Source organism: Montipora capricornis, chromosome 7 (genome assembly GCF_036669925.1).
Source record: "Montipora capricornis isolate CH-2021 chromosome 7, ASM3666992v2, whole genome shotgun sequence".
NCBI lineage: Eukaryota > Metazoa > Cnidaria > Anthozoa > Scleractinia > Acroporidae > Montipora > Montipora capricornis.
In genome coordinates, this window is record NC_090889.1 from 22,298,116 (window position 1) to 22,313,115 (window position 15,000).

Here is a 15,000-nt window from a genome sequence, read left to right on the forward strand (position 1 = left end):
CGTCAATCGTGTCACATGCAGGATCAACCTCAGACTTTTTGTAATTCGTTTTGAAACCAAGGTCACCAAGAAGTCTTATTACCTTATGTACATTGACCGAACATTCTGCCTTAGACGCAGCAATAATTAAGGTATCGTCTATGTGATAGCAAACCTTCATTCCGTTAGACCTCAACAAAGAATATAGAGGTTTCAGGACCTTGGTAGACGTGCGTGGTGCTAAACTATACCCAAACGGAAGACAAACAAACTCAAAAAGTTGTTCTTTCCAGATAAACCGTAGAAATTTTCGATACGATTTATGAATTGGGATACTGAAATAAAAATGAGCATCTGATAAATCTACAGAGGCTAAATAGTCGTTGCTGTTGATTAATTCACGAGCAACATTGATAGTTTCCATTTTAAAATGTCTTTCAACGACAAATTTGTTCAATGGCTTAAGATTGATGACCGGCCTCAAATCACCCGTTTTCTTTGGAACCAGGAATAAACTTGAAATAAATTCTCCTTGACAATGTTGAGCCTTGACAATAGCTCCTTTCTCGAGTAACTTTAAAACCACTTTGTCAATAGCTTGACGCTGGCCTTTACAAAAATTCGCTTGAAAAGGCAACACAGGTTGCTTTAGGAGCTCTCTGCGTTTCAGTGAGACTTGAAAAGAAGCATTGCCGATGAAGGACAAAGAGTCGCACAGGAAGTCGAGCAATACTTTCTGGTCCAACTCTGTCTTTTTCTTTCTTGCATTGAATTAGAGATTCAACGGCTAATGTAATTGCCTGAGCTGCGTGGACTGCAGATTTCTGAGCTTCCTGTAACCCGACATCAAGCTTTCTTGATGCCCTAGGGAGATCATTTCAGATTCCTGGATTAACCCTTGGTACTATTAACAAATTACAGTTCTCTGGGGAGCAATACTTTTCAGCTAACGCTTTCAATTTGCTCTAAATGGGCTTCTTGGAAAAGGCTTCATTAATTCTTTTGGCCAATGCATCTGACACCTTTGGGCCAAGACATTCATCATCATTGAAAATGGATGTTGAAATACCCAAATTCTCTGTTCACTAGTCCGTTTGATCTTCATCTTCGCAGGATTCTAAAAGATCGTTAACAGAGAGGACAAAAGACGAGCCACTCTGCTCTGTCTTTTTCTTTGCTGAGGAACACTGCTCAGACTTTTGAGTTGCTGGGTTACACTGCTCAGACTTTCGGCACTTCGATGGCCGTTTAGACGTTGAGTTAGAGGCCTTGCGTCTAGAATGTGAATTCGCTTCTTTATCAGACCTTTGCTCCAAAACATCGGAGTCCTCGTTGAACTTCCTCTCTAGGAACGTTGAGATCTTTTCCAAGGATCTGTGGAGCTGTGAAATCCCCAAAGCTTGTCCTAACTCTTCCACTTGAGCTGTGGTAAAGCTTGTTCTAGGCTCTTTTGTCGAAAAATCGGGAGGCAGCTCTTCATCGTTTGAAAGATCGACATCGTCGTCGACCTTATGTCCTTCCATAATGGCAAAGAATCAGAGAACACGATAAAAGAACATAAAATTCTTCAGAGTAGTTTGCCTGCTTCGAACTGCACGAGAAAGGAAGAGGGTGCTCGTGGTATTCACTCGGTGTTATATAGCCTGTCTTCATTTACATAAGAATAGTCTTCAAAGAACCAAAAGGTCGAGACAGCAGAAAACAAATCGTTATCTTTAAGAAATTTACTAGGTTTTTTAATTTCAAAGACATGTTTCGATGTTACGAACATCATCGTCAGTTACAGAATATTTGAAAAGCCGTTAGGACTATATAACAACTAGGCGAAACATGCATAATTAATTATGATTAAGTGACAAGAATTACATATTTGAGTGAGTTACAGAGTGTTTGAAAGAATGTAGAGCCTAAAGCGTAAGTGTCAGGTTGACGTGATGAACTTGTTGGTTTAAATTAGGCCTTTCCCAATTTATATGCATAGCCTCCTTGAGTTTAAGTCGAAATATAGTAGGGGCGGAATCAAGGATTTCGAAACAATCGGCAGAGCAAGATTGCTGAGTGGTTTATTGCGCATGCGCACAAAGGAAACGCATAATGATGTCATAATGCGTAGCATGGATGAGGAGAATGATATTTGTACTTATGTAACCTTGATAGCCAATCACTGAACCACATGTTGACAACATGTAATGTAGCCTTATCATTCTTGAATTGCTTTTCTGTTTGGTGGCATAAAAAAACTTAATCAAGAACTAGTTTTAATTGGAAAGCCTTATTTTGTATGGTTGGCACGAAAAATCAAGAAATACTTAATTATTGCCTTATTCTAGCCAAATATCATTTTTTTGCCACAAGTTTATGCACCTGCACTCTGGACTTTGAGGGCTTTCTTTTGCGCTTGAGTTGCAAGATTGACATTATTCGCTGTCTTACAACAAGAAAGAATCGTGTAAAACAATTTAACGCATCGTGGGCCAAGCTTTGTTGGTTCTGTGTGCGTATAATTTATTAGTTAGTCTTATGCTATCTTTTGTATGCCATTGTATTTGCTATGATTAAATAAATAATAAATACTTCCATGTAAAAAAAAAAAGAAAATAATAAATAAAGAGGTGTTACTTCTGTTACAGATTAATTCTGGGTAACTCAAGTTCAATTTCACACTGGGAAGGGTTACCTGGTTCACAAAACGAAATGTGATTTTTAAAAATTTTTGTTCTCGCAGGAGGAGACTATAACAGGACAAAAGCACCACGATGTCTTCCAGGGACTTTGTCTGACAAACATAAGTATGATTCTAAGAATGTTAACAGTAGGAAATTATTTGAAACACTCAACACTCCAAGTTTTAGGAAGGCCTCCAGCCAGAATCTACATTTCTCTGAACATTCATTAAAATCTTCACTTATATATCCCAAAGTTTATTCGGAACGCTTTAAACTTCATTTGTAAATAGACCCATTTTCAAGTATGCTCTTAGTGCAGTCAAGATTTTTGTATGATTTTGTTTTCATTCTAATTTAGCCACTGTATAGTTTTAATCAAGGATAGATAAGTAGGTTTCTGGAGATGGACAAGTTCAAACGCATTTATTTGCTACTCCGACTTTCTGTCATCATTAATGCTTTTGGCGAAGCAATCATCAGGTATCATTTGAGGATAACGAATGTGCTTATTGTTGAAAAAAGGCATGACTAATTTGCCGAACCATCGTTCCCATAGGATTTTTCATCGATGCCACCCATTATCATTATCATTATCATTATCATTATCATCATCGTTATCTTTATCGTTATCGTTATTATTAGTACTGTTTTCCAGCAGACAAGCCAGCATGCAAAGGGTCTCTTATGTTAGCTTTGAATTACCCCTGTTGAAGACACGTGACATGTACAGGGGTGTCGAAACGTTGGATCTTTGAATTGTAGCGTTTTAAGCTATATTCAAATTTCTCCAACCAAAGTAGCACTGAATGCAACTATAGATGTTAGATGTTTCAAGGTGTCATGCACCCGTGAGAAGGATGATGGACTAATTAATGAACTTTAATGAACTTCGTTTAACTGCCAAGTCTTATAGTGCTGAGGCAATAATTGAGGATACTGAACATACAAATCAAATCAGTTTAACTGAGGCTACACTCACACGGTACCTGTCGAATTATCTACTGGTTGAACAATTTGACCGGAGACTTTGTTTACACGGACACGTGGAAAATTTTCGCTCTGTTCACACGGAACTGACGAACCAGATTAAAGTTTAACCTTTGTCAGTGGTTTAACCATGTGTTCATGTGCAAAGCGCTACTTTACGAAATCCAAAATGGCTTCTTCCAGTAGAGTTACCACGCATCCATGCAACCACCCCTTTGCCATGCAAAGATTTAGACAGTGAAAGTGTTCTCTGGGCGCTGGTTAAATTTTCGACCGTACCGGCTAAAAATTCGTCCCCGATTTTGGCGTTCAAATTTTTTAACGGCGAGGCGTCAAATTTTTTGTACGTTTAGCATGGTTCAGTGTGAACGGAACCCCTAAATTCACGAACTTTCATCGGCAAGGAAGTTCGTCCGGTACCGTGTGAATGTAGCCTCAAATCAGATCAAACATACAAGAGGAGAATACCGGCGTAGCCAGAGAAAAACCTCCCGGAGCAGAAAAGAAAACCAACAAACTCAACCCACATATGACGCCGAGTTTGGGAATGGAACCCGGACCACATCTGTGGCAGGCGAGTGCTCTCACCGCTGCACCACCTGTGCTCCTTGACTAGTTGCTTGGCAACGGGCGGAAAGACGACTGAAAAATCAGGGTCTTAGGCGGGAGGACTGGAAGCTACGACTTCCGTAACATCAGTCAGATGATCTTCACATTAAGTTACAATAACTCCTCGGGAGGTAGTCCTTGAAGAACGTAGATAAACGACCTACTTCCCCAGGGGTACTTCTTGGTCAAGTTTAAAAAGAAATCTGTTTTCCATTTTTCAGATAGTATTACCCAAATTGGGTACTTCCAGTGGTATTTTGGTGTAAAGAACTGTTTGTTTTCAAAATGTCTCGGCGGAAGCACATAATCCCGGCACTGGGTCGTCCATTTGATCTTGGTATGCTTTATGATCGCCGCTCAGAGAAGCTGATCCTTGGGAAAACGCTGTGGTCTCCCGATTGCCTGTCTGAGGGGGTTAACATTGTAACCAAGCCATATACCAACTCAGACATCCTTACCGAAGACACAATTGACGATAAAACAAGTGCTCTCAATGTTGAAGCGAGTCTTAAATTGAGTTTCTTGGGGGGATTAGTTGATTTGCAAGGCGCAGCTAAATACTTAGGTGACAGAAAGACGTCGAGTCGCCACTCACGCGTGGTCCTCAAGTATGAGACAACAACTGAGTTGAAACAGCTGACCATGGAACATCTGGGACGAGGAAAAGTCCAGCATCCAGAGGTCCTTGACCAAGATATTGCCACTGATGTAGTGATAGGAATCCTGTATGGAGCAAAAGCATTCTTGATATTTGACCAAGAAGTTTCTAAAGATGAATCTCTAAAGGAGGTACATGGAAATATGGAAGTACTCGTAAAAGCCCTACCTAATGTCTCTATTGATGGAAATGGGTCTGTCGACATGACTGAAGACCAGAAGAAGGAAACAAAGGCAATGCGTTGTAAGATGTACGGAGACTTCAGAACAGAAGAAAGTCCAACTACGTACGCAGAAGCAGTGAGGGTCTACAAACGCCTACCATCATTGATTGGGGACAAGGGTCAGAACGCCGTAGCTGTTCAGGTATATTTACGCCCTCTAAGTGAAATCGATAGCAAGGGTCAACAAATGGTCAGAGAAATCAGTGCTAATTATATAAGCAAGACATGTGAGATTCAAGAACATATACAGTGGATTGAACTTCAGTGCAGCGAACTTAGGAGAGAAGACGTATGTTTGTCGTTTCCTAGAGTGAAGAGGCAATTAACAAGCTTCAAAGACAATATCTCGCAATACAGGAACTCTTTGCAGAAAAAATTATTGTTTTTACTTCCAACCATCAGAGGAGGCGGAGCAGAAGAATCAGCTCTTGGCGATATTTTTCAAGAAAAAGAGAGTTCTCCCTTCGCAAAATCTCACCTGGATACTTGGATTGAGGAAAAAGGGAAAGAAATGAAGAGGTTGCAACGTATGATCGGCTACTTAGGAGACACTCCTTTCGTTGAAAATGTAGAAAGCGAATTCTTTGATCCAAGCAATGAGCACATTGTGTGTTGCACATTTAAGCTTGGCAACAAAGACGATCCTCAGATCTTGAGCATGGATGAATACCTGGCTGAAAAGGGTCCGGCAGAGTTGAAGAGAGGAGCATCAACAGGCTTAAATGACAAAAATGCCAATAAAATAATTCGTCAGACTCTGAAACAGTTCGCAGAACTCAAAGCTGCAAATGAAGACCACGCGGAAGTGAAGTTTCTCGCCACTGAGGAGTGTCTGTCTGACAATTTCAGTGGAAGGCTAGGAGTTTTCGTCTATCTGTACGAAGATGGTGATCTAGTTGATGACGATTTCAAGTCATCACCAAAACCAGAGAAACTAGAAGCAGAAAATGTGCAAGATGATTCTATCGAGCTTCGGTGGAATGACCCGCACTTCAGCCAGAACAAGATCAAAAAGTATAAAGTTCAGTACAAGAAAGATGAAGAAGCGAGCTCCGCCTGGATCACTCAGTACTCGGCGTGTAATAACGAGGCTGAGCAAACTACTACAGTATCTGGACTTCAGCCCGCTATCAAATACTTGTTCCGAGTATGCGCAATGGCACAGATTGTGGTTAGCCAATACAGTAACACTTTGTCTAAAACTACTCAACCAACAAGTCCGCCTGGCAAGCCATCCTTTGTAGCCGCAACGACTGACAGCATTACCATTGCTTTCACGAAACCCAAGAACATTGGAAAGGGCATTGAAATTCAGAAGTACAAGATTGAGTGGAGCACCAGTTCCCAACAGATGGAGCAAGTTCCGCAGAACACAGAAGGTGCGTCACTCGCTTGCGCAATCAGGGGTCTTGAAGCAGGAGTGCCTTATAAATTTAGAGTTACCGCGATTTGTGGTAGCAATGGAGAGAGCGCTCCCAGTGAGCTTAGTGATCCCTTACAAACCCAGGTTCCTCCAACAAAATTTGATGCGGTCAAGATTCTTCCCCTTTGCGAGATTGCTCAACCACCTGAAGATGGAAAGCCAGCAGTATTTACTCTTCCTCTAACACTTGTGCATGAAGACAGTAGTAGTCAACTGCGAAAATTTGTCATCAATCTTCAAGAGAATGGGGAACAGTCACCTGGTTTATCTCAATCCATTCCTGAGAAAGTGATAATGGTTGTTGGTTCAAGTGGCTCGGGCAAGACAACCACGGTGAATGCTATGATTAACCACGTCCTCGGGGTGGAGTGGATGGAAAACTTTCGTTTCAAGATGATACACGAGGTTTCTGGTAACCAAGGAGCGAAAACGATTGGAAATCAAGCACACAGTCAAACCCAGTTCGTAACTTGTTACACTCTACCCTACATGAAAGGATTCATATTACCTTATCACCTCACTGTTGTGGACACTCCTGGCTTTGGGGACACAAGAGGAATTGAGCGTGACAAAGTGATAACAGAACAGATCCGTAAATTCTTCGAAACGGAAGGTTTAGCAGGCATTGATCATGTTGATGCCATCTGCTTCGTGGCCCAAGCTGGGAATCCGAGGCTCACTCCAACCCAGCAGTATGTTTTCGACAGAATTCTTTCCATGTTCGGAAAAGATATCCGGAAGAATATCTTAGTGCTTTTTACCTTTGCTGATGGGCAAAGACCTCAAGCTCTGTCAGCAATACTAGAAGCCAAAATCTTAGAGGATGAAAAACACTTCTTCAAGTTTAACAACAGCGCTCTGTTTGTCGCTAACTCTGGTAAAGACGACGAAGACAACTTCGATAGAATGTTTTGGGAAATGGGAATCAATAGTTTCGATACCTTCTTTAGTTTTTTGGCCCAGATGGAACCAAAGAGTCACATCCTGACAAAGCAGGTGTTGAGTGAAAGAGTTCAGTTGGAAGTTCGACTTTGTGGTCTTCGTGAGAAGATCGACCTTGGAGTGAATAAACTGAGCGAGCTGCAGCAGTTAACGAGAACATTCAAGCAACATGCAGCCGACATCAACGCCAACAGAAACTTAAAGTTCTCTGTTGAAGAACCAAGGCGCAAATAAATACGGTTGGAAACCGGTATGTATACTACCAACTGCTTAACTTGCAACTATACCTGCCATTATCCTTGTTCAATTCCAAGAAATGAAGACAAGCATCGATGCGCTGCAATGACAGATGGGAGTTGCAGGGAATGTCCAAACAAGTGTCACTGGTCAAGGCACATAAATGACCAATATCGCAATGTAACAGAGTATATTACTGTGATAAAGGAATATGACGACATAAAGGACAGATACGATACGGCGGGTCAAGGCCAGAGTCGGGTGTAGGCTATGATCAAACAAGTAAAGGAAGACTTCAGGCGTACCAATCAAATCGTATTGAACTTTGTCGCCGAAATGGAGCGTGGTCTTAACAAGTTGTCAGAAATAGCCCTTAAAAAGGATCCACTGGAACAGGTCGATTACTTGGATCTTCTCATACAATCCGAGAAATCACAGGCAAAACCAGGCTGGAAAGAGCGGGTAAAATCGTTGCAGAAAACAAGGGACGCAGCAGTGCAAATCAATCGTCTTCGAAAGCCTGGATTCGACCCGTGGGAAGAATACCGAGAGAACGAAGAGACTCGGGAGTTCTTTCAGAGACAAACTGAAGAGGCTCAAAAAGGATTCCTCAGTCAATGCTGGAACAAAGCAAAGAAGGCAGCTGGTAAGGCAAAAGAAGCATTGTTTAGCTAAAACGAAGAAGGATGTGGATTAGTTGTAACAATGAAACTGGAGACTGGCTGAGATGAAAACAAAACTAGTTAGAAACCTAGTCAATTTAACTTTATAGTCAATAGTCTTCGTTTTCGAGTTTCTTGAGCTCTATTTACCTTGCTTAACGAGACTGCGTATTTCCCTTTTCTCTGAGCGGCTGTGAAGTTCAATGATTTTCTTTGCAGAGTCAGTGCGGTTTTCATAGATGACCAATGCACAGAATCTAACAACCATCCTCGGGAACAGTAATTTAGTATTTTTAGAAGATGTTAGATGAAGTTTAAAATTGCTTAAGTTCAAAGTTGATCACTGAAAAAAGAAATAAGGGCTCGGCGTGAGGAAACCATGCAAGGGCTTTCTTTTAGGTAGCCCACACCCCATGAGTGAAATATCGTGGACACCATTAAGACATTAAGCCTATGCATGTTATACGACACAGAGGAGGACCTCCTTATTAAGCCTTTAAGAAGAGCATTAAGACAAATTATGTATTCGTGATTTAGTGTGCTACACCAAAAACGGCTCGAGTGCCAATTAGAGGTGATTGGTTGTTATTCAAAAACGATCATGTACTTGAAACCTATCGATGTTCTTTTTTTCAAAGTGGATTTAAAACGATTTTTACTTTATTTTGGACAATAGACATAGGCGAAGAAGTAGGCGTGTTAAAATTCTGTTCCTCTAGTTTATATCATTGACTTTTAGTGTTACCAAGTGATTTCAGACTTTTTCAATATATAGAGCTAGCGTGAAATCAAAACAGTAGGGTATTATGGGAACTATGATGGCAAAAAAGGAGTAGAGGTGTTACATATTTTTCTGTGGTATTCTACATTGATCTTTGGTGCTATCACTGAGTGATTTTAGACTTTTTCAATAGAGTGCAAAATCAAAACCGTATAGAAGGTTATTTTTGGGAACCACGACACATTGCAAAAAAAGGTGCAGAGGTGTTAAATATGTTTCTGTGATATTTTAGATTGCTTTTTAGTGTTAACAAGTGATTTCAGACTTTTTCAATAGAGTGCAAAATCGTCTTTACCTAATATACTCTGAGCATTATCTATGTTGAGTTCATTTGATCACGGTTCTTTTCTTATTGCCACGCTGATAATAATTTTCATATTTTCCGTATTTTAAAAGATGACAAGTATTTGCCGTGGGAGTGCCATTGTTTGCAAGGGTGCCTTTGTTTCCATGGCAAGGGTACAGTACAGTAATGCTTAAAGGTTTTTTGGAGGATATGTTGAATGTTAATTAGATGACTTTTTTTTTTTCCAAATTTCGAAAAGCCCTTTAAATTCCCTTACCTAATAAATGCCTCAGCTTTCTCGCGGCGCTTGAAATCTAAGAACCGCCAGTTACGCATGTTACAGGAAAAGTTGAGTCATTTACGAAAACGCGAGGACGTACGTGTACGTGCGTGCAGCACATATTTTTGCGGTACTGTGAATAACGATTAGGTCAGATCGCCAAATTTGAGGTTTTGACGACAACGTGAACATGCAACAGAGAATCTTTCTTTCCTATTTCTACTCTGAAAATGCTCGTACCAATTAATTTTTAGCCGGGATACTTTGCTAACATTGTACGAGGTAAATAAGATGGAATAATCGCAAAAGACTTACAATAGTGCAAAGTCATATTTTAAGGTGACGGTTTCGTCGACACCGTCGTAGATCTTAAACGTCCCTATATTTTATCATTAGCAGCAACAGAATAGTTACAAACTGGAAAACGTGCACTATGTCCTCTGGAATATGTGAAGTGCAGTTATGTGACATTGCTAGATCAACTAGAAACAAATTAAAGTGTGTGAATGTTCCCTTCAGCCTCTTTCAAGCCGGTCTTTTCTATTTGCGTTCGACATTAGGAGAATGCAGTTTTCTAATCTTGGGTATCCTGTGCCTTAGCAAGTTTCGTTTCTCGTTCGTCTGTTTCTTCTGCACCATCTTGAATTACGTCATTCGTGCATGCACATCTCGGTTTTGATACGTCATATGCTCAAATGACCACCTCTTTACTCACTCCCAACTTTCTATGATTTTCAGCCATATTCCACAAGCCTTATGCTTTTGATAGACGTCTTTGCATTAATACATCGTCTTCATAGTATCTCGCCTCGTGTCGAGTGATTCCCCAAAGTTCTCCCATTGAACGCTCTTCATCAGGGACGGCGGAGCGTATTTTGTATTGGGGTCAGAGACGCTAACTTGTAGGGGGTTCTAAGGGAATTCTCCGCCAGAAAATTTTGAAATCTGAAAGCTCGGAAATGCTACTTTCAGCATTCTCGACGAGATATCAAAAAAATAATCGTGGATCAATCGTCAAATGACAGATGTTGTACTTCTTATCGAACTCTGTTTGTCTTGATGCTTTCCTCATTTTGTTTTGTTTTTCCTTCGGTTTAGTTTTCTTTTTTTTATGTTCTGTGGGTTTTTAAATTATTTTTACTTTTTTTTTTATTTTTAAATTTTTATTTTTTGCTTCAAGTTTGGGGGGGGGGGGGTGGGAGCTAACGCCCTCCCAGCCCCCCGGCTTCGCCGTCCCTGTTCATAATCAATGATTACTCCACGATTTATGTCTCCTAAAGTGACGAATGGTCAGGATTCCGTTAAATATAAGTATCCCGATTGAAAAAAGGCATTACGTACCCTGCGTAGCAGCCGGTTTGGTGAATTTTAGAAGCTTCTTTGCACCGGGGTTGACTTTTGAGTGTTCATGGCTACGAGAAAAGCAAGTGAATGGGGAGGGGTAGGGGTGGGAGAACGAGCGAGGAACTGCCTGCAATCAACTCCACGACATTTTCGAAACCTCCCATTTCCAATCATGTGTGACGAGCACGGGTTCGATGTCAACTCCCAGCCAATCATAGAGCGCCTTGTGTAAACATTGGCGGTAATACAGTTATTTCGTTTGGGAAGAAATTTACAAGATTGAACTGAGATTTCAACTTACCGTTAACGCTTCAACTTGTTGTGAAAAAGAAGTTGAAGTGGACTCGGAAATTATTACTGATGCCAGTGTTACTCGATTCCCTTTTATTTTCTTTCTGGGTTTCGTATTTTACTAGTACCACATGTCCTTTCAGGGGGCTATTTATATTTTATCGTTTCCTCAGAAATGATGGGAAGTTATTTTGACCACATGTCCTTTCAGGGGGCTATTTATATTTTATCGTTTCCTCAGAAATGATGGGAAGTTAGTTATTTAGACCACAGATAGCACTTATTTAACATATGATTCGGAGTGCAATGCAAATGCAATGCAATGCAATGCAATGCAAATAAATCAATATCAGGAACAAAGGTCATGTTTGATATCTGATTAAAGATGTCAATATCAACCGACCACTCCAAGTTGGAAGAGAATTCTCTAGACAAGGAGTCTGCTACTAAATTCTCCTTCCCTGGAATATGTTGCGCGGAAATAATTATATTCCTTTCAATACACCATTCCCATAAAGTTCTCGATAATGAATTCAGAGAAGGAGATTTAATACCTCCCATTTTGTTGATGTAAGTAACAGCGGTGGAATTATCAAGTTTCAGTCTTACATGATAACTGGTGTCGAAGAAATGTGGTCTAGTGCATGCTCATCAGTCTCAACGCTTACATCAATGAAACGTGAACGAAAGAGCGCACCTTATTATAGCGACCTTCAGATTGGGGTACAAAGACGACTACTAGTTCTCAGTTCTGAGCATGCGCATTTGGAAAAATTTCGTTCTTTAAATGTAATGCGCGTGCCCAGTACAGAAAACTCGAACTCTTGGACGTTCTCGTACTTCAATCTGAAGGTCGCTATTGATGCCTCGAAAGGTAAAAAATTCTAAGCCTTATTTGTAATATTTCTAGCTTTAAATATTCCTCCTTTTAAAGATTCATCGTTTCAAAGATGGCCTATTTTAAACATTCCCGATTCCCCGTTTCTCGATTTCGCATTCCTCGTTTTCTCTTTTGATCAATGGCCGAAGTAAATCGATCGAAGGGCGACGATGCCTAAAACCCGATGTTGTTGAAAGTCGATCTGTGTACGTCTTGCTTGCTGGTGTTCGAATTAATTATTTCTTCGTTCAGCATAGGTAATGAAAGAAAAGTGAGTTAAATCTGATATCCGCGTTTGTGCCATCGCTTTCAAATGCATTATTCAAAAATGCCTGATCACAAGTGCCACTTAACAGGGGCACCCAACGAGAATGTAGTTCACAATCACTTAAAATAGCATTGTTAAACGTATTTTAGTATTTAAACGGTAGATATAGGCATACTTTTATGCCCTAAAATGTTTTCATCTGTTCGGATTTCCTAGCTGAAAGTCTAGTGATCCGAAAATTATAGGGATCAAAACTTACCTTTTCGAAAATTTCAGGCGGAAAAAAGGCTCCCGAAAATTCTAGGTGATCTTTTAGGGTAAAAATCCGTTGAAAATGGGCAATGATACCAATTTTTAGATGTTCGATAATGCCAGGACAGGAAGGCAAGCAAGAAATTTGACAACAAATGTTCCGAAAATTCTAGATCTCAAATCGTCTTCCGAACAGATATTTTCCGAAAATTGACGTTGGGTGCCCCTGACTTAAGGGCTCATTGAAGAGTATTTCTATAAAATCTTCAGGGGCACCCAACGAGACTATGGTTGTAAACCACTTAAACATAGCTTTGTTAAACATATTTTAGCATTTAAACGGTAGATATAGGCATATTTTTATCCCCTAAAAATTTTTCATCTGTTCGGATTTCCTAGCTGAAAGTCTAGTGATCCGAAAATTATAGGGATCAAAACTTACCTTTTCGAAAATTTCAGCCAGAAAAAAGGCTCCCGAAAAATATTGGGTAAACATCCGTTTAAAATGGGCAATTATACAATGTTTTAGTTGTTCGAAAATCCTAGGACAGGAAGGCAAGCAAGAAATTTTACAACAAATGATCCGAAAATTCTAGATCTCAAATCGTCTTCCGAACAGATATTTTCCGAAAATTGACGTTGGGTGCCCCTAAATCTTCGACTCCGAAATTATGAGAAAATGTGGGTCCTTCTTGGAGGAGGACATTGGGGTTTGCGGTATTGAACCATTTTTCTTGCGGTATTTCGGGCATTTTTATCTCGAATTGCGGTATTGCGGTATTTTCCGAACCTGCGCGATGCTTTTTTTTTTTTAGTATTTTGGACGGGAATTAAAATAATCGTTAAAGTCCTGCAACGTTTTCCGAGCATTTTCTAGTTTCCGATTCGGAAACAGGCCCAAACAGGATCTCAGACAGCTTTCATCGCGAATTGAAACGTGATATATAGTAAATGATCAAAAACATACTGTTCTAATCGATCAATATTTTTTCTTAACTTAACATACAGAGTACTGATTTCGGTGTGACATCGAGTTTCGACTCGGTATTAAGGTATTGCGGTATTTGGCGCTTTCTTTCTTTCTTTCTTTTTTTTTTTTTTTTGCGATTTTGCGGTATTTGCCAATTTTTTTGGTAGTATTGCGGTGTTCAGAACCCACCAATGGCCCCCTCTTTTGAGTCCTTTTCCGCCAAAATATCCTTTCACCATCGATCTGCATGAGTGAAGTCCAAATTTGGAAACTGTATAAATAACTTTATTCATGACCTCTCGTCGGGTCAGTGATCACATTGTGAAACGACACATTTTGAATTATCAAAATATAAGTAGTCTTCCGTGAGTATCAGAAATAAAATACAAAATGATGAAGTAATGACAGGCACAAATCACTCACCATTATAATCGACAAAACCTACGAATTAATCACGAAGAAGATCGCGAATTTCATCAACTTCGCTTTAGCTATTCCCGTGGGGACGAGATGCCGAAAAGACGTCTGGGATACTATTCATTGATTCACACCCTCAGTCAACAGTGTGCCGATCGAGAAAGAGATTCAGGAAGGCAGCTCCTCTCCTCCAATATCAGGAGTTATAGAAAGAAATCACACCTGAAGGTAAAATTCTGTGTATCTAGAGAAGGTTCAGACTTGGTACTCAATATCATTACAGTGATTTTATTCGATATAAGTTGTCTACCTAACGAAACCCGTGAATAGTTTTAAGTTCACCTTGCTGTCACAGAATCAGAAGGTTTATATTTTCTCTTCTTTGCAACCCATCAATTAATCAACAAAGTGATTCGTTTCTTTGCTGCATCGTTGACTTGAAGAAGTGCAATTTATGAAGAGTACTAGCTTATTCTGCAGCTAAAATAGAACGAAAAATATACGAAATAATCGCGAATTTCCGACCTTCTTTCAAGATCCTCCATATCAGTGTATCTGCCCGAACTGACTGGAGTGTAAGCCATCAGTTTTGGTTTCAGATCCGTCAGGAATTATCTTTCGCAAATTGATCATTGATGTATAACTAATGAGATGAACGATCGGGAAAAGCTACGATCAATACGCTAGTAATCGTCCTGATTAGACCTGTGTTTTAGTAAGATCTAATAAGTACGCGTTGTGTGGCTGTTGTGTTGTCGAAGTCCATTCCGTGAAAACCGGAAGCGTGACCTGCTCGATTTTCGTGGCTGTGAATCGCTATTAAGGACAACTATACGGGTAAACTA

General features: G+C 40.1%; 2 protein-coding genes across 2 annotated transcripts in view; both read left to right on the plus strand.

Moving 5' to 3' along the window:
* The first annotated feature begins 2,704 nt into the window (after positions 1-2,704).
* Positions 2,705-10,249, plus strand: LOC138056441 (uncharacterized). The gene is made up of 2 exons (XM_068902230.1): positions 2,705-2,768; positions 4,463-10,249. Exon 2 carries the CDS (start codon positions 4,527-4,529, stop codon positions 7,719-7,721), a length of 3,195 nt encoding a protein of 1,064 aa, XP_068758331.1. The 5' UTR covers positions 2,705-2,768; positions 4,463-4,526; the 3' UTR covers positions 7,722-10,249.
* Positions 10,250-13,957: 3,708 nt separating this feature from the next.
* Positions 13,958-15,000, plus strand: part of LOC138056442 (uncharacterized) — a 19,376-nt gene continuing 18,333 nt past the window's right edge. Inside the window, exon 1 of the mRNA XM_068902231.1 lies at positions 13,958-14,383. The gene's annotated coding sequence lies outside the window, so the exon portion shown is untranslated. The remainder of the gene's footprint in view (positions 14,384-15,000) is intronic.